Source organism: Halichoerus grypus, chromosome 12 (genome assembly GCF_964656455.1).
Source record: "Halichoerus grypus chromosome 12, mHalGry1.hap1.1, whole genome shotgun sequence".
Lineage (NCBI taxonomy): Eukaryota > Metazoa > Chordata > Mammalia > Carnivora > Phocidae > Halichoerus > Halichoerus grypus.
In genome coordinates, this window is record NC_135723.1 from 86,363,917 (window position 1) to 86,390,442 (window position 26,526).

At 48.6% G+C, this 26,526-nt stretch overlaps 1 protein-coding gene across 2 annotated transcripts in view; it reads right to left on the reverse strand.

The window, feature by feature from the left end:
* PLXNA4 (plexin A4) overlaps window positions 1–26,526 on the reverse strand; it is a 419,546-nt gene that overhangs the window by 101,810 nt on the left and 291,210 nt on the right. For both annotated transcript variants that reach the window (XM_078059575.1, XM_078059576.1), the window contains exon 5: window positions 2,131–2,231. In XM_078059575.1, the coding sequence (XP_077915701.1) occupies window positions 2,131–2,231 (101 nt within the window). The remainder of the gene's footprint in view (window positions 1–2,130; window positions 2,232–26,526) is intronic.

Consider the following 26,526-nt stretch of genomic DNA (forward strand, 5'->3'; position numbering starts at 1 on the left):
GATACTTAGGGCACTTTTGCGGTCATTCCTGGACATGAGCAGGGTGGAGAAAAATGTGACCGGCCACACCCACACATTCCTATCAGAGGTTGAACCAGGTGATGATACTTGGCTTTCTTGTTTCAGTTCATGCTATAAACAAATGTCCTTTTCGGGATCTCTTTAGTGCTGCGTTTTCTGCATTGTCGTGCATTTTGTCAGTGACTTCACTGTTCGAAATGGCCTCCAAGTGTTGTGTTGAAGTTCCGTCTAATGCTCTTAAGCATGAGAAGAACATGATATGCCTTACGGAGAAAATACATGTGCAAGGTAGACTTTGTTCAGGCATGAGTTCTAGTGCTGTTGGCCGTGAGTTCAATGTTAATAAAACAATTTGTAGTAAACAAGGTGTCTTTAAATGGAGACGCACATAAAACACAGACATGCTGTGACCAGAGGCTCAGAGGAACCTAGCCCTGGGACTATCATCGGAGTGGTGGCTCGGCCTTCTCAGATTTGGTGTTTGTGGCGACTGACAGAACTACCATGAGTAATGGGAATTGCCTAAACTTGTCCAAACCCCATAGCACAATTGCCAAGAGTGAGAAGTAGATTCCAGTGATTTCCATCCCAGCCATCCCGCTAGGTCCCTCACGGCTCTCCCACGCCTGTTCTCGCCGTGGCATTTTGGGCAAGGGAGAGCTGCCAATAGCAGCTGAGAGCTGCTTGGTGCTGAGCAGCAAAGACAAAGTCCTTGTACATCTCTTGCTTTCTGAGAACGTGTGCTTAATAAGGCACACATGAATAAGATACGCAAACTTCAAAATCAGATGCGATGCCAGGTTAACGGAGGTGAGGGCAATCCAGCAGGACCATCTACCACTCAGAGGAAGGCAGTTTGAGGCTGGGATGCCCATGGCAAGGGAAGGATGCGATTGAAGTAGAGCCATCTGGACAATCCTGGGGGTCGACCAAAGTCATTAGGGGCAGGGCACCCACACCCAGGAGCTCTCGGGCCTTCCCCGACGGTGTGGCCATTCCTGCCCCACCTCCGCTTTCCATCTCATAGCACTCCACAGTTCAGGACATGCTTTCACCAACGCCATCTCCTTTCATTCTCCAACGACTTGGTGAGGGGGACAAGACAGGCCCCACATCGCCGTCTCTAATCCACAGATGAGCTGGGCTGCCCCAGATTGTTGCACAGCTGGGGAATGTGGAATTTGGACTTGGCGGCAGAGGCCCGAAGTCTATGTCCATGGCTGTTTTCTTTAGGCCACAAGGAGTGCAGGGCTGCTGGCTTCCCAGTACAGGCTGATGGGCTCCTTCACGAACTGCCCAGACTTCTCTTGGGCCCCAGTTCACCCCTGTTTTCTGCTACCTGACAGGAGGCAGGCATTATGTTACCAAAGGGAGAAACTGAGACCACACAGAAAGTCATGTATATGTAGGATATACATACCTCCACTGCACACCATTGCCTTCTTCCCTCTTCTAGAGAATACAATGGAACTGGCGCCAAGAGGCACATAGGGAGAGTGCCTAGTGCTTGGGACAGGGCTTCATTGGTCTAGTGCGCCCAAGTCCAGGGTCGTCTGACAGCCAGAGGGGTATACTGACAGCAGAGGGAGGGTCCTTGGGTGCTACACACTCGAAATGTCCACCTCAAGTACCAGAATATTCTGGGTAGATATCGAAGAGTGTCTTCTGTGGCTGTCAAATCACTAAGTGGAGAGTCCATATCTTGCACATGATTTAGTGGCCCACGTGAGCCTTGAGAAAAAAGTCCAGTGCCTTTTTCCTTGGTGTTCAGTCCTGGAACATCAGCCTCCAGCTAAGTCATAATCAGAAATGTCCAGGAATCTCCCTCCAGCCCTCCAATGTGCAATTACCCACATGATTCCACATCCTGACTCCTCATCATTCCCAGGCTGACATTTCCATACATTTCTTACTGGAATCTGGCAATTTAGAGTGAAGTTGGAACAAAAGAATGGGATAGGATTTGCAAAGGGTACAGAAAAGGAAGAGTAAGAAAAGGCAGGGAGAGAAGAGAGATCAAAGGGAAGGAGGGTGGTGACAGAGAAGGTGAGGAGGAGGAGAATTACAGGGGAAATGGGAGGCCGGAGGAAGCTGCCCAGCGGTACTCACGTGTTGTGGAGCACACACCAGCCGCAGTGGGGGTCGCCGGAGCCAAGGCACTCGCTGCAGCTCTGATACTGACCACAGGACTCCACGGGGACTCTGGTGAGCTAGGACAGGAGGACAAGAGAAGGGTGATTAGGATTTTGCAGAACGCCCAGTAGTTCACTGGGAAGAGATGCTATTCTATCAGATAAATCACCTAAATCAGCATAGGAACGTGGAGAGGCCCAGGGTGCCAGAACTGAAAGGGACCTTGAGTGGTCATATTTGAGCAGGTGGCCACATAAGCATCCAGGGGAGACAAACACCTGTTACTTTCTTAGAAGTCTCTGCCAATAACCTCCTTAGAGTTCATTTTAAATTGTTATAGAAGATATTTATACAGTGTACATTTTTTTTTTTTAAAGATTTTATTTATTTATTTGACAGAGAGGGAGAGATAGTGAGAGCAGGACCACAAGCAGGGGGAGTGGGAGAGGGAGAAGCAGGCTTCCTGCCAAGCAGGGAGCCCGATGCGGGGCTCGATCCCAGGACCCTGGGACCATGACCTGAGCCGAAGGCAGACGCTTAACGACTGAGCCACCCAGGTGCCCCTATACAGTGTACATTTAAACTTTCCCACCGTTAAATCCCCAAAACACTCTACAAACATCCAATCATCACCTATTTACTTCTTATCAATGTAATAAATCCAAATGTTTATTGTTTCTCTTGTTTTTTCTTCCTCTTTCCTTCCTTCCTTCCTTCCTTCCTTCCTTCCTTCCTTCCTTCCTTCCTTCCTTCCTTCCTTTCTTTCTTTTTCTTTCTTTCTTTCCTTCCTTCCTTTCCTTCCTCTTTCTTCCTTTCTTTCTCCATTCCTTCCTTCCTTCCTTTCTCTTTCTTCCTTTCTTTCTCCCTTTCTTCTTTCCTTCCTTCCTTCCTTCCCCCCCTCCTTCCCTCCCTCCCTCCTTCCTTCTTTCCTTCTTTCCTTTCTTTTTTGCTATAAGATGCTCTGCCTTCTTCCTAGTTTCCCTATGTTTGTTTGTTTGTTATCATCTGTGTGGTCCCAGAGAGCATGTAAGTAAGCGAAGTCCAAGACCCTTTTCTTTCTCCTTCTTTGTGCCTTTGAACTCACTTTGTAGCTGTTAAGCTGTCCACTCTCTTTCTCCTGCTGTTGGCCAACTGGCTTTAAAAGTTTTTCACACTGGTGTTTTCATAGAAGAGCTGTTGCTACCTCTCCCCCTGTCCACACCCTTTTCATGACTACAGGCTTCCTCTCCAACTCCAAAACCTTATACTCGCCCTCACCAGCCGCTTGTTAATGTAAAATGTTCCACGTGACATTTCTGCTTAGCCCAAATGCTTCCATTTCCTGCATGCTCCGAAAAATCTTTTGCATGTCTTTGTTCTCCAACGTAGCTTCGCCCAGATGTCTTTTCACAGGGCTTCTCAGGGTCCAATACATAAGAGGTACTTAATCACGATACCCAGGATCACATGGAATTTTAATTTTCTTTCAATAGCCTTGGTCTTTATTCTCTATGTTGCCAGTTTCTTCTTTACAAAAAGGTTCTTTTTTTTTTTTTTTTAATCATCCTATTCTGTTTGGGACACCATTGTATCTCCGCAAAAGACTCCTTACCCAATCTTTCAGCTTGTGCTAAGAGAATTTGATGTGGCCGTCCTTTATAATTTTTCGCTATTAGACAACAGGCACAGAGAAGTGCAAACCACGCTGACCGGACTGAGCCTCTGTGCCTCATGAGCCAATGTGCAGGCTGCGTCCCCCTGCTGCTGCATGGGGCATCTGCCTCTGAAAAATTCTGTACACTTGGCAGGGGCTACTTATAACTCATGCACAGGCGAACTGGCACCAGGGTCTGCTCAATTAGTCTCGAAACCGTCTTTTGGAATTAATTAATAATTAATTCCCAACCCCATATGATCTCGCTTCCCTTTCTCCCTTCACTTTCTTATTCCCTTTACATATCTCTTTTGTCTTGTTTTGTTTCCTCATGCGCATGCTGAGCCTTCTTAAAGACCACCCTGCAATTTGACTTCTTCCTAGTTACCTCCTGGCCTCCTGATCCCCTTCTTGTAGTTTTGCCCTTGGCCTTTGTGACCCTCTCTCCGTGTTCTTGGATATCTTTTGGTACTTGTGGGATTTCATCTTTCCTGTTATTACTGCTCGTGTAATCTGCATGGGCCATGCCTCAGCTCTGCCCATATGCGACTTTCCCCATTTTTGCAATTAATTCTGACAATCAGTTTTGTACAAATTACCCTGCTGGCTCTACACACAGCCAGGAACTTACCCTATTCCTATTGCCTCTTTCGTTTCTCTCCCTACCCTGTAAGTGGGCACAGGCATGCTGGTCATGTAAGCATATAAACAGTGGTTCCCAGCCCTAAGTACCTGGACTCCCAGGAATTCATGAGTGGTAATAAGGTCCACAAGCTATTTTCAATAGTTCCAAAAGCCTAATGGAAATTGGATTGTTGCTGTTTTCTTTTTTGTATGCATACCCAGTGATGTATGTCCTATATTAAAAATAGAAAATATATTATTACTTAATAAATGCAGTTTGTTGAGCAGGCAAAAGTCTTTGAAAACATGATGCCTAGAGGGGAAAGAGTAATAAAAGGGAACTTAGATGGTGGAAGTTGGTAACACAAGTGCATAATAATGTTTTCATATGTTCCAGCTGCTTGTCTAGCACTCCATATTTTGCATGGGCTTAAGGAGAAAATCATGGCTTGTTCAATCAAAAGCATTTTCTTGGTCTAGACTTAATTAATAGCCTCCTCAGTTTCTCCCACTGACATGTTCTATAATCTACCTTGGATGTATGTGCCACGGGGCTCCAGGGTATGCCAGTTGCTTGGCGAACCTGATGTTCTCAAAAGGCTTTGCATTCAGATTTCTAAAAATATCTCGCAACTGGTGTTAAATAGCGCCAATACCTAGAATTGTAAAATCCTTCCTCTCCCGATTTTAAATGAGCGTGATTGTAGTTTGGTCGGAAAGAGTGTGGGAGCCCGCAGAGCTGGGTTCCAATCCTAGCTCTTCCATTTACCAGCAACAAAGTCCCGAGTCTCATTTTCCCTGGACTTTAAACAGGGAGATAAAATCCCCACCCCCACCCCTCCCAGTTCACGGAGCTTCCCAGAGCACAGATGACCTGGTAGGCGCAAAGCTGCTTTGTAAACGCACGAGCACATTGCAAGTGACGGTTATTATTGTCGTCTTTGTCATTAATCCCCCATTCTTCATCGCGCGGCCACGTTCCCTCTCTGCCACATCACAGGAATCTGCTCTGATAGGCTTCCCCGGCCCCACGAACTCCCCCCGGAGTATATCACAGGCCAGGAAGAACTCTTCTTCTTCAGCACCTTGATCATACCATTTCCTCCTTGACTGCGACGTCTGCCCCTACACCTGTCATTGCTTCATCTCTGGGATGAAACTCTGGGGTAGCCCAGCTTCCTGGACTTATTCAGTGCTGTTACCAACTACTCTAACAGGCCTGTCTTTTCCTCTGCTTTTCATCTAGCCGGATCCCTGTGGGACAGGGGCATAAGTCCTTCCTCAGCAGTTATTATGAGACTCAGCTTTCTCTCAACCTTTTCTTCTAGGATCTTTCTATCTATACATCCAGTCTTTTTTTTTTTTTTATTACTCTTCTGAGCTTGATCTAGGTTTTTTTTCCATTCTTTTTAAAGTGTGGATGCTCAAACTGAGGTGCCCACGGGACCCCGACAAAACGAGTAAAAACGGTTCCCGTTACCTGAGGTGATGCTCCCTTCGCCTCTCCAGGACTTTCCCAAAGAAGGTTTCTGGGAAGCCTTCGAAGTCCCATTTTCAGGCAGTATTCCCCAGAATGGCCAGCCCCTCCAGGACCGACTCTATATCTCCCAATCTATACCATTGCTTTGAATCCCTTCTGAAAACCAGACCGACTCCATCACTTATCTCGGTGCAATTCTCTACCCTAATGGCTCCGGGAACCTTCCACACCTTGCTTAGGAAGCCACACGGGGGCCCAGGGAGCTTTGGAGCCACAGTGGTGGGGTTGTGATTCCTTCTCTCCAAACCCCCAGACTCTCCACCTACATCTTCTACCAAACAAAGCCGCCTCTCCCTTCCCCCATCACTGGCTCCTCCTCTGACCCTGGAACACAAACCACTCCAGATGCAGAGCCACACGATTAATTAAAACCACCCCACGCTGATTAAAGTCTTAAGCTACAGTGCCAGGCATGCTAATTAACTGAGTGAGGGAATTCAGACCACAGGAAGAGGTGAGAAAAGGACGTCATGGAGGGGGGCTTCTGCTTAGAGAACGAATCAGATGACGATTGTGACCCAAGCCATCCTCGTGATGGATGGTCTCAGACACCACAGAAGATTGAAGCTTGTCCCCTGGCCACTGGACTCTGGGAGACGTGTTGATTGATGTGTCTGCAAAGCACCCTTTCTGCTTCCACAGACAGAACCTCTGTGTGTGTCTATGAGTGTTGGTGGAAGTGGGGCTCCTCGGGTGGAGGGGTTCAGACAGGGTCCACACAGGGTCGTCTCAGCACATGCCACTGGATTTGTGCAAAGTCCTATTGGGCAGTGTAGTCGTTTCTCCAAAACATAGAATTACCATGTGATCTGGTCATTCCCCTTCTGGGGACACACCCCAAAAGAAAAGACTGGAAGCAGTGACTCGAACAGATATTTATGGACCAATGGTCATAGCAACATTATTCACAATAGCCCAAAGGTGGAAAGTGACCCAAGACAACCCAAACCCAAAGCAAAGTGACAGATGAATGGATACATGGAATGTGGTATAGGCCTACAGTGGAATACAGTCATCCCTCTCCTCCCAACCCCCATCCATGGGTTCGCTTTCTGTGGTTTCAATTACCCATGGTCAACTGCAGTCCAGAAGCAGATGATCCCCCTTTTCTGACATATGACCAGAAGGTTATCGGCAGTCTAATACTAGGTCACAGTGCCTAGGTCACTCACCTCCCTGCATCTCATCATGTGGGCATTTTATCATTTGATGTGAGATTATTATAATTGTCCTATTTTATTATTAGTTATGGTTGTTAATCTCTTACTGTGCCTAACTTTATAAATTAAAGTTTATCCTAGCGTTGTACATATATGTAGGAGAAAACATAGTATATCTAGGGTTTGGTATTATCCATGGTCTCAGGCATCCACCGAGGGGGCCTGGAACGTAACCCCTGTGGATAAGAAGGGACTACTGTAATATTCAGCCTTTCAAAAAAAGGGAATTCTGACCCATGCCACAACATGGATGAACCTTGAAAACATTATGTTAAGTGAGATAAGCAAAAAAGACAAATGTTTCTGGTGTTAGACTAATAAATTCATGTTTATAAAATATTCTGAGATCCTTGGGTGAAAAGATAGGCATTGTTAACTCTTTTCAATTTAATTTCAAATGGACAAAAGGGTTTTGGATGAATATCTCTTATCATGTGCTGTGATGTAACTGGGTCTGTCATTCTCAAGCTCTGGGCCTCTATTTCCTGATTTGGAAAAATAATGTCATAGCTTTGCTCCACCCAGAACCCTTCCTCAGGCCCCCCCACCTCTTCCAAGAGGCAGAGGGAAGGGTCTCGGAATTCAAATAGGTCTTATGAGGTCAAATGGTCTATGATTTTATAAGATTCTTCAGCTATTGCTTAGCCTCTGCTTTGGTTCTCATTCTCAGTTATGAGCAGGAAGCACCTGCGTGTGGGTGTCTACCCCCGCTTCTATTCATCCCCCCCACTACCTTTCTGGGACTCACACTGGTTTTCTTCACCCTTTTGCCCCAAGGTAAACATCCCTTTTGTCTGGTTTTTCAATATTGTAAATAGAATCATCATCTCTCTTCCCACACCGGTCCGGCCCCGTGGACAAGGCCGGGAATGTACAAACAATGGCTGGGGATAGAAAGACAAGGACTGACTGAGCCAGAGTGAAGAAGCCCACCCAAGGACTTCAACTCATGAACTTGACCTTCACAAGCTTCTGCACTGATCACCAGAGCCCACCGCCTAGAGGGCCTGGGGCCTGGGTGTGCTAACGGCAACGAGGGTATTTTTCTTGAGTCCTGGCCCCCAGCTGTCTAGACTCTGCTTGGTTTCCCTGATATTTTGGAAGTTGCTTTCTTCCGGCAATAGAGTCTCACTCCACTTGTTGCTGTTAGCATCGCAAGGGGTGCCTGCAGCTCTGCTGATTACATGCAGAAATGTTCCATAGATACAACATACAATCTCCGTGAGCGCCTCTCATTTGTTCAAGCATTTGACATTCTAGTCGAAATGTGAGTTATTACTCCATCTCTCCTCTTTTAATTGGATGCTAATGCTGCGACAGCTACGCTTAACCTGATGGTGGGGGTTAATTTAAATGTCCAAAAGGCTTCTTAAGTACCCAGTTTCCTTTAAAATTGTCAAAAAAGGGGGAAAAAAGGATGCAAGAGGACCCATTAAGAAGCTCTGAGGGGCTGCTATGGAGCTGTCAAAATATGCAGCTCCCATCCTTCCCCGGTGCTGTCCCATCCATCCCCGTCCTGTCCTCCTGTCTCTGAGCAAAGGAAGTAGAGCTGGGAATAGTCAGTGCTTTTCCAGAAAATTAGTAACTCAGCAATACATATGGATTTCAGCATCACGGTCTTGGGGCGCCCCTCCAAACCTCTCCAGGGGCCTTGCTTTCCTTTGGTGGCCTCTGATTGCCTTTGCAGGCCTCATTTCTGCTGACTTGGGGCCATGCAAGGGTTGTATGAAGGCTTTGTCTCCGTGATGACCTCTGAGCCCCTCACTGCCAGGGCTTGAACTTGCGGTGGCTGAGCACGGGCTCAGGAAGCATGTTTATTTCAGCCTATGCCAGGTGCCTGGCACACAGTCACCCACATCCTCTTTGCTCAGAGGTGGCAGGTAGGTCTGGCCTTGGCAGGCTGGCAAGAGAGGCCGAGGCCAGGAGGCTGGTCACAGGCTGTGGCACATTGTGTCATGAGTCCCAACTCTTCCCTCCTTCATCCCCACACCCGCCCCTACCTGGCCTCATGGTGAATGGAGAGGTGGGGTGTACTTCCAGCCCCTTGACTTGGGCTTGGCCTCAGGACTGGATTTGGTCAATGGGATGACAACAAGCACGAGGCAAAGGCTTACGATGTGCCTCTGTGGTCGGACTTGCCATCTTGTGTTTCTGCCATTTTCATGAAAGGAGCTTCCCCACGGAGCTGCTTGCTCTTCAGCCACATGAACCCATGTGGAGCAGACCTGAGCCCAACCCACAGCGGGAGACAAGCCCAGCTAGCCCAGCAACTGCCCAGCCAAGCTCCATCTATATCAGAAGATGAGAAATGGGTGTGCAGGTCCACGCATATGAGAGTTAATGCTTACTATTATATGCTACTGAGTTTTGGGAGGAGGTTGTTACACAGCTTTTTTTGGTAGCAATAGCTAGCTGATACATGGATGCTGGCCATAAAGTCACACCAGGGTACAAAAGTCCTGTGAAAGGTAGAGGGGTCGGGGGGATGGAGGAGGGGAAAGGTTGCAGTGTAGTGGTTTCTACGTGCTTTTAAAAGCTGGGTCTAACATCACAAATGAATCTTCCCAGTGTATTCCATGCTGACCATGCTCTCCTAATTCAATGACCGTAGATCTGTAGATCTCAGGGACGTCCGGCCCCGAAGCAAAGTACCAGAAAAGACTGGAAAGAGAATGTGGTTCTCCAGGTGTGGAGGGCTAACTGGAAGCACAGATGCTCATAGAAGCCGCTGTACTGATCTCCTGGCTGCCTTACCACCGGGAAATGATTTTATCTACTTGGCAGCAAGACAAGTCCCTCAGGAATGGGTTGCCTTGAACTTTGCAACTCCTCCTGCTTGTGCTCCGGCTTTGGGGCTAATCCAGCAGGGGTCTTCTCTGACCCAAGTGGGCTCATGCCCAGGATCAAGGGCAGGCTGTCAGCATTGTCCCCACCTGCCTGTAGGCAGGAGTTCTAGGGTCAAGGTCATCGATACTCAGAACAATAAGGGCAGCAGCCTCAGAGTATGAGGCTTGGGAGCGGAGGTCCCGAGCTCTAATCCATTCTGGGTGTCTGGGTGACCTTGAACAAATCCTTTCCCCTCATTATGCCTCCACTGATTCATTTCCAGATAGGAGGACCCAGGCCTACTCTGCCTGGGAGAATCGGTCATAAAATACTACTAATACAAATGGTCTAGGAAGCTCTTTGCAAATGAAAAGTAGCAGATGTTGTGGAGGGCTGCAATTTGCTGCTATTAATAAGTATAAATGCCTAATAGGAAGCCAGTTTGCTCTGGGAACTCGGACAGCCAAGGAGCGAGTGTTGACGCCGGAATCATCAACATATGCTGTTCCTCATTAGCAAGCGGCAGTAGCTGGGTGAGAAGCTCTCAGCGCGATTTCTACAGAGCCCCAAGAAATCACCCTATCCTCCGCCTTCCGGTGTGGGCTGCACGGCAATGGCCCGAGTTTGTTATTAACCAGACCCCTCGCCAAGCGAGAAAGTGATGCCCTTCTCAGGTGCACAGATGGAAGAGCCACAGCCCAGAGAGGCTGAGCAGCTTGCCCAAGGTCACACAGCAGGGCAGTGGCAAAGATGGAAATTAAAATGAAGCTGGGGGCAGCAGCCCGCCATCAGGCTCCAACATACCGATTCCCTGGATGCAGCCCAGGGGTTTGAAAAACCTCTGGTACTTCCACTGAATCCCAGTTCTCGGGTTGAAAATTTTACAGCATTGCAGGTTGTGTACTGTAAAGCAGGAAGGGGTGGCTAAGCTCAGGGGCTGAGGGCCCCTCCAGGGGGCCAAGAAGTCCATCATGGAGCAGGAGCTCTAAAGAGACTGACAGTAGGTCTTAATGCAGCCCTCCTCCTCCAGGGAGACTTCCCGGCTCTTTCAAATGTGCTTGGAGAGAAAAAGAGAGTTTGGAATAGCTTTATCTCAGTGCTAAGTGAGAAACAGAGATCTGGGGAGAAGACAGATATGGGTGTGCATCCCAGATCTGCCCCTTCCTGGACTCCTTTTCCTCCTCTGAGGATAATAGGAAGCACCCTGAAAGGTTGGCATGAGCATTAATTGGGATGGCACAGATGAATGAGTTAGTCCGATGCCAGTAACAACTCGGTCTGTCATTCCAGCCTCTTTCCCAGAGAAAATGTCCCCCCGAACCCCTTGCAAGGGGTGGTGTGAAGTCATCTCTCTTCATCTCTCCACACCTAGTACCCAGCTCAGGCATGGCAAATGAGACTCCGTAAGCAAGAGGGCGAATGCTCGCAAATTGGTTCCTGTCAAGCTCATATTCCAAGAACTGCATGGAATTGATTTGCCCATCTTGGCTATACCCTAAAACCTAAAATTTCTGAATTTCTTGCCACAGGTTCATCTCTTAGTGTAAAAGTCAACTTCTCTCCCATCTCTGGACTGTCAGGGTCACATTCACACAGTGGGTTTGGAAGACCAGACCTCTGGGGCCCTGGTATTGCAGAGCATGAATTTTCTCAGGTAGGTCAATCCAGTGCATTTGACAGAGGAGACTGGCAGCTAGCTACACCCATATCCCACCCAGAGAGCTGCCCTGCCACCATGTAAGAGAGAAGGTGCCTGGGACGGGAGGAATGTTCTGGCATTCACAGGGTTAATAAGCTGGAAGGGACCTTGGGAACAATCTAGTTGCCAGTCCCCTCATTGTTCAGGTGAAGCTCAGTTGCTAGAAGATTTGTCCAAAGCCACACGGCCACCAACACTATTCTTTTGAGACCCATCCCTAGATACAGACTCCTGCCCAAGATGTCTGCTCTTGACCTGGCCCCAAGGTCAGGGCTGAAGGGAGAGGCAGAGCCTCTGGGACACACCCCAAGCCCAACAGGTGGGAAGGAGCCTTTGTCCTTGGGATCAAAGTGCTGCTCCCAGTCCAGCCATCTTTCACCAAGTGCTGCTGACGGAGGCTATGGTCCCATCTGAGCTGGGACTGGGGACCTGCTGGTGTGAGTTTCCCAAGCCCAGCCTGCTCAACGGAGGCCTCTGTTCCAGCAGCCAAGTGGGGGGTGGCTGGCACGGAGACACCTTTATCCCGGCCCCAGCAGCTGAGCCAAGTGAGTTCCAAGACATATGCCGAGACCCTCTGGCTTGCTGGCATGACTCTTTGCGGGAAGTGACAGGGCAGACCGGGCAGGCACCCCCTTCTCCATCCAGCACCCAACCCTTTTCTCCAACTGCCTTCTGTCAAGGGCACTGTTAGCCAGCGTCCCTAGCAACGATCTGAGTGTTCAAACTAAAGGGTGGTTGCGTGCGAATGGTACCCGGATGGGAACGGGCGCACATGTGCCTGGTAGCAGGAGCGACATGTGCACACAGCGATGGGCAGGAGTGCTCAGGGCCATGGCAGCATGCTTGCAAAGAAACACGTCTTTCCTGGCAGACACTCCTGTCTGGGTAGGAGCCTCCTTTGGAGAATGGACAAACATCTTCCTTCAAAAAGGAATCTGGCCCTGGGAAAAATCATGGTGCCCAAATGAAAGGAAACGGATATACCTCAGGGGGCCCTCTATGCCCCAGCATCTCAGGGAGACCACAGGTGCCCCAAAGAAACCTAAATCTCTTCCTCTGCCCTCACCCCCTGCCTCAAGGTAGCCAACGAACTCTCCCGAACCTATGGGAGCTCCCCTTGTAGGGGCCCTGCCTACTGCTGGGGAAAGAGGAAGATGGTCCTCTAATGTCTGAGTATCCTTGGACAGGGGTCATCTTGCCCACATGGGCAAATGTGTTTTCCTCATGAAGAGATGCTCGCCTGAGGACATTTTGCAGTAGCTCTTCAGATCTGAGAGGACAATGCCCATTCTTGCCTTTCTCTAAGTGAGACAGCAGTGCATCAGGCAACCCAGCCATGCCCCCCCCACCCCCCAGCCTTCGGGTGTCCCTGCAGCAGAGCTGAGGAGGCAAGGCAGGAGGGGCTAACCCCGTAGGACTGTAGCCGTGGGGCATCTGGCTTCCATTAGGAGGTTCATTGTCGAGGGGGGAGTGGTGTGGTGGTGGTAACTCATCCACTGCCCGTTGTGTGCAGCTGGGGAATCTGATCTACATCAGACTAAGGCTTGAAACAGATTTCCCCTTCTCAGATGAGAAGCGGCTGGCCGGGGCTATATTTAGATGGGGACTCAGCGAGGTCAGAAATAATTGCTGGCCCCGGGGTGGGTGGGGGGGAGGAGGTGTCTGTTCCTGGCTAATGTGTGCCCCTTCTCAGAGGACACGTGTGCGATGGCCTGGGGGAAGGCTAGGAGTCTCGGCCACGCCTTCTCTGCCCACTTAGTCTGCGTTACAGCAACAAACAGCTCCTAGTATCAAAATGCCATTGCCTGTGACAGGTAAGCTCAGTAGAGGGAGGGCCTGGGAGAGGGACGTAGGTGTGTAGAACCCACCGCAGGGAGGGGGGGTCACGGGGGAGCCAGGCAGTGCAGCTGTTAGGACCTGGGCTTTCAGATTCTAGCTCTGCCACTTACTAGCTTGGTCAGGCATTTAACACCGCCCCCCATCTCCAAAAGGCTATGCAGATTAAATAATATAACATCTGTAAAACACTCGAGGCGGCTCCTGGAGCACCCCTGTGAAATACGTGGCCGACTCGCCTTTTTGGTTTGCTTCTCCGAAATGAAAAGTTCAACTTTTATTTTATTGATTGATTGATCGATTGATTTTTACTTATGTATTTTTGATAAGTTCAACTTTAAAGGTTTCCAGATGTGCCCCTGGGACAGCTGAACCCTTCCGCCACTGTTGGCCTTCTAAGTGGTGCTGGAGAAGGAGTTAGGACTTGAAGGAACTCTGGTGGGACCTCATGATCTTACCCCTGACCCACCAGCCTCACCCAGTGACCCCCTGCGGTCCCCAGACCCACAGTCCCTGGCCCTCGGAAGAGGAGCTTGACTCTACAACCAGCTCAGAACTTTCCAACCACTTCCCTGCTTCCTCCTCTCCCCTCTCCCCTCTCCAGCTTTTCAGAGGGCCTTTCCCCTGCTTTCCAATAGCAAGCAGAGGGCAGGAAGAGGAGGGAAACCCCAGTGAATTCATTTTATTGCCCACAGCACCGGAGAGAGCGAGGTGAAGCTAGGGAGACGCTCTAGCTATTAGAGGAAACGAGGCCAGGGTTATCTGCAGCCTTAATTTATTCAGCTTCTCCCCTGACCTCTGTGAACAGGCATAATCAAAAGTTGGCTGTGGGTCTGGGACAGGGAAGCATGCTGGCTCGCGGCCAAGCACCAGAGGCCGTGCTGCTTGCCAGCATGTGGGTACGCTGGTTGGCCTGGCATGTCTGGCAGGCCGGGTCGGGCAGCGAGACCCAGCATGGCGGTGTTGGCACAGAGTCCGGCAGCCCCCGCTGTGGCAGGGACGTGAGGATGCAGCCTCCAGACACGATTAAACACAGGGCGTTTGCTGAGTTTGCAAACAAACCTGCAGGATGCAGGACTGAGGCAGCCGCAAGAAAACAAATGTGACAATATAGGGCAGGTAGCATGCCATAAGTGGGATTCATGTTAAAAAGCTTTTCTACTCCATTAAGCCTGCCCGGGATGCTGCTGTGATCAGAGCTTGGGCTTGACTGGAGTCTGGGGGCACACGGGGGGCTGGCGTGGGGTGTAGGACTCCCCTCTTACGCTCCCCAGGCCCCTGCTTGCCGAGTGTGGACCACCCTCAGGGGGGCTTACAACTCCAAGGGAGAATCAGGCCACATAGTGCCAGGGAGGAGGGAAAGGCAGGGAAATGGGGTCAAGGCTAAGCGGTTCCAAAGCTCACTGAGCTTTTCACTAAAACCTAACTGTAGAGCTTTTAGAAAATGCTGAGGTCCAGGCCAACCTCAGACCAGCACAATCAGAATTTCCAGGAGCCAGGCAACTGTATTTTCTCCAAGCACAGTGCTTCTCCACTTGGCCACCAACAATGACCCTGATGATGGGCTCCCCTCGGACACAGGGGCAGAAGAGTGGGGATCCGAGGCTGCTATATTTCTGCCCCGGAGTCTGAGAGATGCAGAAGGTTGAAGGCTCCAGAACACAGAGACAGGGCGCGTGGGCACACTGGTGGTCCTGACTGTTGTACCTGGCTTCACAATTTAGAAAGCAATTTCACAGGCATGATTGCGTGTGAGCCCAACTACAACCCTGCGAGGTTGCCAAGCTAGGGACGACAGCCTCCATTTTACAGATGAGGACATAGGTTAGAGGAGGTTAAGTGGACCCGCTCAAGGGCACACAGCCAGGACTCTGACACAGGGCTCGCTATGATGGCTCTAAGGCTGGTGTAGCCTCCCTTTTCACTGGAATCCCCTCTCTTGCCAGGGCCAAGAGCCTATAACTCCCCCGTGCAGAAGCAGTAACTGCCTGAAATGGATCCAAACATCATGGAAATTGATGAAGGCAGAAAAGGGTTGGAGAGGTCTGTCCCATTTAAATATCTCTTAGAACTCTCCTTGGCTAGCAAGGTCTGTCTCAACATCCATGGCTCTCATCTCCAAATATGGCTCTATCATCTCAAGCAGGGCGGGACCCGGCACTGTGGCTCAGCATGGTACAATGTCCCCCTGGCAGGAGCAGGGAGGGGATGGTATGCCTAATGCCTGGAGACTTTACCAATTATGGAATAGTTTCACTGGCTCTGGGGGCTGCAGACCTCAGAGTCTGCCTATGCCCCGGGCCACCGCTACCGAGGGAGCAGTAGTGAACCATGCACTGTTCTGTTCACTTAGACTCAGCAAAACCTGGCGAAGGTCTCCCCACCCCTGGGGTTTCTCTGTCCTCTGGTCCTTCAAGGAGCGAAGGGAGTGTGAGAATAGTGCAAACCAAAGGCGTCATGTCCCAGAAAGGGCTGGAGGCAGAACGAAGCGGGCACAGGTAACAGCATGGGGTAGGGGGGGTCCCTCCTCCTGCCTGGGCAGCCCCTCCCTCCCTGCAATTTGATCTTCCCTCTTGTCTCTCCCTTTCACTCTTGATCAGAAATTGCCTGGCAGGGTCACTCACTCACACTTCAGCCTGAATGAGCCGTCCCTCCTGGTGGCAGCTGAAAGCTCTTTCCTGGGAACAGAGTGGGGGGCGGGAGAGTCCCGAGTGCCCAGTGATCCCAGGAGGGGGGACCTTTCCCCACCACAGCCTTTGCCTTTGCCTTCAGAATGGGCTTTTGTCCTCATTCTCCCATCCCCTCCTCCCTGTCCCCTGTGACCAGTCTCCTGGTGACCCTCACGCGCATGACAGTATGTGCTTGACTCTTAGACTTTCTGTGATGCTTGGAAAAAGGAGCCACACCCATCCAGACCACTGCTCCAAGAATAGACGTGGGGAGGAGAGCAAGGAAACTGAATGCCTGGCTTGGCTGCTCACACCAAACACAAGGAGCAAGGAATCCCGGCATTGGATGAGACCTTCAGGTCTCCAAATCCAGCCTTTTATTGGATCCAAGCCGTCATCACAGCCATCTATGCAACACGTGCACCAGTTACACCCACTTAGAAGGACAGATGATGAGGGTTGTGCACATCATTAAATGTAATCAGACATGACTTATGAAACAGTTTGATGCAGCATTAAACTGCTTATCTGTAGAGCTGTCCTGATGTACAGCTCGTCTACCCTGGTAATCTACTCATAATTACAGAAACAAAGGGCTGGGAGCATTCTTCACATTTCTTGGTTACTTAGCCTTCTAAAGAGGCCCCCTCCTTCATCCCTAGCAGGCAGGTACTGAGCCCTTTCTGAGTGCAAGGTGTGGGCTGGACACCTGTGGGACGAGGTGTGTTCTTCCAAGTTCTTCCTGCCAGTCTGGGCTCCCTGAAGTCTCTGAGCATCTGGGTCTTGGGTCTTTTCCCTGTGGTGGGTGGTAGTCCAGCAAGGTAGATGAAAAACAGACTAGACCTGCACGTGGATGTTTATAGCAACTCTGTGCACAATTGTCAACACTTGGAAGCAAGCAAGATGTTCTTCAGGAGGTGAAAGGATAAATAAAATGGGATAAAACCAGACAACAAAATACTATTTAACGTTAAAAAGACATGAGCTATCAAGCCACAAAAAGACATGGAAGAAGCTTAAATGCATTTTTGCTAAGTGAAAGAAGCTAATCTGAAAAGGTTACATATTATATTATTAAAACTATATGGCATTCTGGAAAAGGCAGAACTATGGAGACAGTAAAAAGATCAGTCCTTGCCAGGGGCGGGGGGGGGGTGGTTAGGAGGGAGCGGGGGATGAACAGGTGGAGCACTGGGGATTTTTAGGGCAGTGAAAATAGCCTGTATGATACTATAATGGTGGTTACATGTCATTATACATTTGTCAAAACCCATAGGATGAACAACAAGACGAGTGAACCCTAATGTAAACTACGGACTTTGATGATGTTGATGCATCAGTGTAGGTACTTTGATGATAACAAATGCACCACCTTGGGTGGGGGGGTTGTCCATGGCAGGGAGGTGGTGGGAGGGGGAGGGGAGAGCAGGGATATGTAGGAACTCTCTGTAGTTTCTGCTTAATTTTGCTGTGAACCTACCCTTGTTCTAAAAAATAAAGTCTATTTTAAACAACACACTAAGCTAGGAAAAGAGGCAATATACCATTTTCTATCATTTTTTAAAAGAATGTGCCCATATTCATGGATCCTTCCTCGCTCTCTTACCAAGAGACGATGCCAAGTATGACATGCCCCAGGGCACACGGGCGGAGCAGGAACTGTGCTCCCACCAGAGCCACTGGGAAGTGGTTCCTGGGAACCTGATACGTGTATAAGGTTGTGCTATCTCTCCCCGTTTGTGCCAATGGCTCTCTCAGACCCCCCTACAAGGAGCCACTTCAAAGGACAGTCCCCTTCTCCATTATGCAGCCTGGCTGAAGGACCTGGCGTGGAGAGCCAGCGATGGGCGAGGACGCAGAGTCCTGTGACTGCATGCCCTGGGATGGGCTGAAACCGAAGTCTGCTGAGTGGACTCTGACCTGGACATGGAATTCCCCTTTGCTGGAGGGAGGGGTCAAGAGCAGCATGCACACGTGGTAGTGCCAGCAACACCAGCCATGTCTTCTAGATGTGCCCAGTTCGTGTGTTCCTGAATTGGCAGACATACTCGCACCGTCTCTAGGTTAGCTTCTGCCACTCCCAGGGTCCCGGATGCCTGGCGTGGTGGATTGAGCTGGGCTGGACACACAGGAGCCCAAGATGTCTCCACCATCTGCAGCAGGGCCCTCAGGTCTTTCATTAAACAACCCAGTGTAGCCTCTAGGCACTGGAGGTGAGGTGAGGATCGAATGGGCACCTCGTCAGAGGACCCAGGCAGCTGCTGACTGGCCAGCAGCTGACACCTAAAGGGAACAGTCCCAAATGGCACCTCTGAACACATCCTCTGGGGAGCAATAGCCCTGTCCTAGCACACAAGACATGGCTGGATTTCAGCCCCGAGGATGCCCTTGGTTAGGTGTCCTTGTGCAGTGAACAACCTACACCACAGTATACTGTGGTTCTATGAGCACGTACACACATAGTCCCAGGAAAATGAGTGCATCTCAGGGATCCAGGAGACGCAGGCTGAATCCCGGCTGTGCCTTATCTCACGATCTGAGGCTGGCCCAAGATGCCAACCTCCCAGGGCTGCTCTTTCCTCACTAGTAAAATGAGAGGTTCCTTCCTGCTCTAACAATCTAAGACATATGGGAAATTGAGAGCACATTTCCCTTTCTTTCCCTAGATTGCCCCCCTTTCCCCTCTTGAACTTGACCGGGTCCTTTCAGACGAGGCTAAAACTGAAAATCAATTTTAATTATAAAAATCCGTTTACTGTACCAATAAATCATCCTGGCCCTGGCTTGGTTGTGGGGAGAAGGTTACACCTGGAGCAGGGCTAATAAGTCACTCTCTGCCTCCGCCTCACTGCACCAAGGCTGCCCCTCTTCTCTAATATTCATCTCCGTCATTAGGCTGTGGATTATTAATGATGCCTTGGGCCGATGCATGGGAGCCGAGATGCTCCTGAAACACGTCGTGCTGGTTGTAACTTGATTTCCAGCTGGCCCCTTGACAGGAGACCCTGATGGGCCTTCCCCCCACCCTTCCCAGTGGTGGGGGAAGGCTGCATAATGGGGAGGGGTACTGTCCTTTGAAGTGGCTCCTTGTAGGGGGGTCCGAGAGAGCCATTTGCACAAACAGGGAAAGACAGCACAGCCTTATACATATATCAGGTCCCAGGGCTATCAGTCTTTTAAATTAATTAACTGATCAATTACTGTTGCTGTTAGAGTTATTCTTGATGTGCTCTAAGGAGAGGAGAGCCATGTGTTTCAGATGGTCATTGGGGAGGGGCAAGGAGGAGACCCCATCCTGGCATGAGCTCAGTGACATACCTAGAGAGGAAGAGAAAAAGTACCGGGTGTAAGGATCTGGGGGCTACTTGGCCCCAGAGGTCACTTGGGATCCGTGAACCCCTGGCTAAAGTCAAGGTTTTGAGTCCACACACAAATCTGTGTAGCACTGTGGCCCGAGGCTCGGACAGAGTGGGGAGGGCAGCTAACAAGCAGCAGTTGGCTCTTGGAACCAACTCCCTTCAGTGGAGGGACCAAAGTCTTCCTTCCTTCATGGGGAACAGCTCATTCAAAGCCCTCAGTGCTTCCGGTCAAGCCCCTGAGGCACTGCTGAAAACGGTGGGTCCAGATGAGAGAGAGAGAGGCCAAACTTCTCTCCTGAATGTCTGGGGCTCTCCTGTTCTCCCTCCCATAAATCTAGTCAGCAGAGATGCAAAACAAGGAGGCTGATGTGGGAGGGAAGCTGGTGGGGCTGACCCACCACCAGTGGGGCAGGGGCCACGAGTGGCTTCTATGGTCTGTTCTGGTCATGTAAATTCACTGCCAACCTGGCACAGGGTTACCAGCAAGTGGGCAGGGACAGCATTTTGAACTGGCTAAGCAAGCAGCCGCAGGGCACGTCGTCAGCGGCCAGGTTGACCAGCTCCGCCTACTACTTACTAGAAGTGTGCCTTTGGGCAAGTGCCTTAGTATCTCTGAGCCTCCTTCTCCCCTGTAAAATGGGGACAGTAATCCCTGCCTTGGTTGTTGTGAGAGCGCATCACACAGTAGGTCCGCTTGGGAATATTTTATGACTCATCGGCATCCCTTCCTGAAGACAGAAAGGAGATAACACAACCTATCAAATTGGCTGTTTGCTTGCACTGATTTTGTGGGAGGGACAATTAAAAGTGGCACACCAAAGGAGAATTGTTTATGGAGTCAATGCAGAGGCATCAGATTTAAAATCAAAAGACCTGGGTTTGAGATTAACCGTGCCACCGTGCCATCGGCTGTGTGACTTCTGAGAAGCCATTTGACCTTTATCACCTTTTACGTAGGATAATGATGACTCTAAGAGCTGCTGGGCCGGTTCAATGAGATGTCCTGTGGGAAGGACGCGGGAGATGGCAGGCGCTAAACAGATCCATGACATCATTTCATTTGCTACCACTGTCCCATTAGCAAAGATAATTTAGAGCTCGCCTCTATCAGGCTTTCCAGGGAGCATAAATGATAGTAACTATTAACTTCTCGATTCAATTCTTTTGCTACCTTCCATTAAGGCACCAGAAGAGAAATCATTTTCCTTTTTTCATCCACTCATCATCATTTCAGATATCCTGCTACACTGAGATACAACACCGAGGAAGCAAGCACATTATAAAAAAGAAAGAACAAAAAAGAAGGAAGAAGAAAAAGCAACTAAGCTCAGGCATGGATCCCCATGCTGAAGAATTGGTTTAATTAAATAGAAAACTCTGGTGCTTGTGGTAATTGTTATTAAGGAATCTATATCCCATCAGAACCCTCTCCCCTGGAGTTTGCTCCCTCTGCTTTCTCTGCATTGGGTACTAAAATTGCTTCTATCTTTAGGCAGATGCAGCCATAGAGCCCAGAGATTATTGTGGGGTGACTGGTGTGGGGCTTGGGTGCAGCAACAGCTAACAAGAACAAACAAACAAAAAAAAACAAACCTTGATCCCATCCTGACCTTCTCCTTGAATTTCCCTGACTTGGAGCTCATTCATTTCTTCTGTAAAAGGGCAACATATGCCTTCTCTCAGGGCTGGTTATCAGGGACACATAACATAGGCAATGCTTGCTTTTGGAGCCCCTCTACTGTTTCTCTGTACACAAGGAGGATGGTTTCTAACACTGCCCACACCACGGGGTTCCTGATTCCCCTGAGCCACTGCCATCTGCTTCTTGGGCACCAGTTGGCTGTAAAAAATACCTGGTCTGTCTCTTTTTGATGCCACCAAAGCAACTAGATGCCGGAAGTAGATATAACAGTAAGCTTTTCATCATGCGTACAACAACAGATACAAAAGGCAACAAGTGGGGGCAGCAGGAGATAGTTTGCTATAGTGGAAAGAGCCCTGGAGGGACTTGGGTTTGGGTCCCAACTATACTATGTATTAGGTTCATAAATTTGGGAAGTCCTGGGTGTTAATTCTGAATTGTTTCTTGGCCTGAGCTGAGTCCTGCCTGATTCAGCCTGGCTTGACTCTCCAGGGTTCAGAATCATTCTAAAGCTTCTGGATCAAAATAGATGAGTTGATTCCATATACTTACAATAATAGTTTGCTTATCAATTATCAAGCATTTGTTGGGTGTCTATCCCAGGCTATGTACTGTGCTATAATAAGTCAGGTCAGGCAAGGGGGCATCTTAGAAGTCAAAGAGAAGACTTTGAAACATTTTCATTCTTGGATGGTCAACTGGCATCATGAATTAAACAATTAAGAACTAGGTAGCAATATGCAGAGTGCTATGTAGAAAGGATCAGAGAGCAGAAAAAGAGCAATAAGCCAGGATCGGGGTCATTTTCAGTCCTGGGCAAAGAAGTGAACCAAGAGTAGGGCAGATGTGATCAACGCTATCCTCCCTAGATAGCTATGGATCTCTGACTCTCAACCAAGAGGTCTTGTATAGCTGAGGCAAGTGTACTCAGGCCCTAGCAGATCAAAATGTGGACTGGATGCTCCTCAAAGGGGAGGATAGGGCATAGCTGCAAGTGTTGTGCGCTGTGACTCTCCCAGGCCACTCACACAGGTACTCATATCCCAGGTAACCATCAAGAGGCAGGCAGCCAGAGCAGAACGGGGGCCCAAAGGACTCGGGAAACCCACAGACCATATGCTCACACTGATGAGAGTGAACAGCAGGGTAAGTGGAAAAAGCACAGAGGTCCTATCTATAGCATGGAAGGGATGAGGTGAAAACTGGAAAAATTCATTAGAAGAAAAGGAGGTCTTGAAGAGTTCAAAGTCCAGAACAACTTGACTTAATATCAGTGTGGGGCTCAGCAGACCTCAAATGCCATGATAAAGCCCTGCTTCCTGAAGTACCAGGCTGAAACTCAAACTAAATCCAGCTCAAGGGAAAGGTAGAAGGTTTAGGGTGAGTATGTGTATGTGTGTGGGGAGGGGTCGGGGTTGAACTTTTAAATTCCATTGCAGCAATTATCACAACCATTTTTCTAGCCTTCCAGCCAGAAACAAAGACTGTGTACATTTGAAAATCTCCAACCCTTGAAAACATTACTATGAAGTTGAAAGTTCCTGGTGTCTTTTGATTAAACATTGTGCTAGGTAATGACTGTTTTAGTTCTTATTTTTTTCACCCCCTTCAAATTACTGATTGTTGTCTGACATTAGGGCCCCATTTGCTCTTATTAAATTAACAAGCCTACAAAACTCTTAATGAATTGAAACTCATCAAATGTTTGGAAATGAACAGCAGTCTTAAGATTCTTTCCCTTTTAATGTATCTCTGTGTGAAACGTCTCACTTTCCCTTACACTTGCTTAGGTTCAGACAGCCACATACAGGGAATCAGATTTTGATTCTTAGCCCACCTGAGGCAGCAGTCCACAGAGATGCAGGAACTTGAGTGCTTGGGTGGTTCTTCCAACTGGCAATGTGCTGTTCTGCATAAGCATTGGCTTTCTGGCTGCACCAAAGGATTCCTACTTTTCTTCCAAGGATGCCTTAGGAATTTTGATGCATTTGAAAACGCATTGCTAGGATGTAGTCTGCAGTCATCAAGCAGACTTATTCCCCTTTTTAGGGCAATCTGACTGGTCTGCAAAGTGGTTAAACTTCCTCTGTGGGCAGTTGTGGGCTAATGAGATGGGTATCCTGGAACCCACTGTCCCATCTTCTCTGGACATTTCTCCTTTTCTGATGCCATCCTCATCTAGGAGCAGACCATTTTCAGAGGTTCCAATTGAGATCCTCAGCTTTGCAAAGGATGGGAATTCCTAAAACCATCACAGAGCTTGGGGTCCAATGAATAGCAAAACCACCCAAGTAGGGAGCATCCAGGGAAAACTCTATACTGGTTCTTGCCCTACAAGCCAGAAAAATAATGGAATGACTGCGCAATATTCCTTGAATTTCAGTCATCAGTTAGCCTTGGAAAGTGGGCTTGCTACATGAATGTTTAGGTCCATGTGTGTCTGTAGGAGGAGCCAGGTAAAAGTTAAAGGATCATGAATATAGCCAAAGGGACATACTTTCCTCTCTAGCCAGCAACCACTCCCTAGCCTTGGACAACCACACAGTCACAAAGTCATGTGTCCCTAGATACATGTGAATGAGAGCAAAGGGTGTGCCTGCTCACTGAGTCTTCACCCTGGGAGCAGCTCTGCTCTTAACTCACTGTGTCTCCCAGCTGTTCACAAGTCTAGACACACATACCTAAAATGGTCCTGTTGGAGGCTTCCCAGATTGGTCCGCCTGCTGTTAGGACTACTTCACGTAGTTAGGAACCATCTGGCAGTCCTTAGGAACATCACAAGTTACTTCATGCTGTCATCCCATCAAATCTACTCAATATTTAGAGCTCTGCCATTGGCTTCTATTAGGATATGCGGATTTCAAATCTCCAATGTGCAGGATGGGAAAAATGTCTCCTATATGTATCTGGAAAACAATACACACATTGTAGAACAAATAACACCTTAACCTAAAGGAGGTTGCTGCAAGCCTCCACTATAATTAGGCAAAGAAAAGAACCTATAGGATTTCTGCCCATGTCTGAAAGCTGAATCCACGGTTTCCTTATTCCTGCCTACTTCTTAGCAGCATGACCCTGGCCATCAAGAGTTAACTCCATTTGACTCTGAAGCATGGACTACCACCCAGAACAAGGAGCTGGGCTATGGAGGATCCTGCAAAGACCAGTATTGATTGGCTTACTTGATTAGTTGGTTAACTGAATATCACTGCTTTCTAATATAATTAAAAGAAGATAAATACTGGGGCTTCATCCTGTAAGCAAGGGCCATTAGTGATCATGGTGCACACCGTGATTAAAAACGCAATCAACTGGGAGGGTAATTTATGAACTTGCCAGCCTCTAGTGCCATTACATGGTTTGTGGGGTCTTGAGGTATGATCTGGCTGGCATGGAATTCCCTAACCTGTTGTGGTTGCCCTGGTCTCTTGGGAAGGGAATTTATTACACAGGGAAATATGCAAGATGGTCTCTCTTTGCAGGTAGAGTTACTCCATGCTTGCCACAAAGTTCTTTTGTAAAGTATCAGAGACGGATACCCAAAGCACCAACCAGGGGACCATCACGACTGTTTAACCCTTTGCCTCACTTCCCTCAATCCTAAATACAATACTGGCCCCTAGCTTACTCTCTGTTATCCTTTCTTTTATCCTATCTTTTATCATCAGGTTCATCATGAGTTTGAAACTTTGTTTGGATTACTGATATGATCATTAAATACTTATTAAATATTGATGAAGAATTATGGTGAGCAAAGCAAGTGTGACTTGTGGGAGGGGCACAGGACTTATTTACTTGGGGCCTGAGGGCTACACCGCCTAGGCTGCTAAGAGGAGTAGCTAAAAGCTCATGCTTTTGCCTCATATGCACAGTGCAGGTGCCCATGGCATAATCTACTCCCATTGGACATGTCAGACAGTGGACACCTCCAGGAGGAGGCAGGTTGCCAGACTTGGTGGAGGACAGGGGTCAGCCTTCTTCACTTGGATATTGTCTGTTGCTTTCTTGATCAACTGAGGCATGTTTCTGGCACGTTAGCTGCTGGCCTGGCTGGTAAATGGGTAGAGAAGTGTCATGTCAGCATTCCTGAGTTGCTCCGATTGATGTCTAAGCTGTCCCTGCTTACAGCAAGGGGCAGTAGCCCCGCATTGAGGACTGGTGGGGGTCTTGGTGACATGCAGTTGGTAGAGGATTTGGCATATCTCCAAGGAAGGTGCTATATAAATACAGGGTATTATTATTCTATTAGCTTATGTTCTTAATTTTTGGAATGTGTCCAGATGTGCTGACTGGTGAACAAACATTAGAGATGTGGAAGGAGTGTAAAGACTCCACTGCTAATGCCTAGAGCAGAATGGAATACCACATTAGCTCTGCCTCAGAACCGGGTAGTGTTCTGATGACAGGTTAGATGTGTCTGGAAAAGCCAGTAAGATCAGATACAGTCCTGATGTAGAAATAACAAAAAGCTGACCCAGTGATGTGATTCTGACACTTTTTTCTGCACCACCCCCCCAACGGACATTTTTCTGTCAACTGTTGCCCTTCCAAAAAACATGTCCCCTTAATGGTTTTATTTTATTTTTATTTTTATTCTGAGAGATTGCCTTTATCTTGGTGTCCTCTTCCCTGAGATGCTGCCAGGTTTGGATGAACAGGGACACACTGCTGGGATGTCTGATATTTCTATCACTAGAAAGAAGAGAAAGGAATGAGGCAAATAGGGGAACCTGCAGAGGGTAGTGGGAGCTGCCCTTAGCACATTATGGGATGTCAGTGCTGAAGCCCACACCTTTAATGGGAATGACAAAGAAACGTGCTTGAGGGGTTGACAGGAATAATCGAGAATACCAGCATGCTCAGAAATCCATTCTGTTCACCCTTAGGTTTTCTAAGAGCTGAACTCATCTTCCTAAATGCTTATTTGGAGAGAAAATACCATGTGTAAAGAGATATGTATATACAGAGAAATGAGGACATATCGCTACCTACAGTTTTGTTATTTACCTTGCCATAAAATAAATGCTTATTAATTTCCATACTATGTACAGAGGGAGCTGCCACATGTGAATTTCTTTCATCAGTAATTGCTGTGCCTGTGACTCCTTCAGTTATATGTACCAGGGAGATGGTTTCCAAATAAGAACTGGGAGAGAAGGACAGATTCACAGATGATAGCTAAAAACATCTAGAAATTATAGAACAATTGAGGTCAGCAAGAACCAAGTTATTCAATGTATCCCCTGGGGGCTAGAGGCAGACTTTTCCCCCATGGTTCCAAAATTACTTGGCAGTTTCATTAAGGTGAAAGGCAGTGCAGCCTC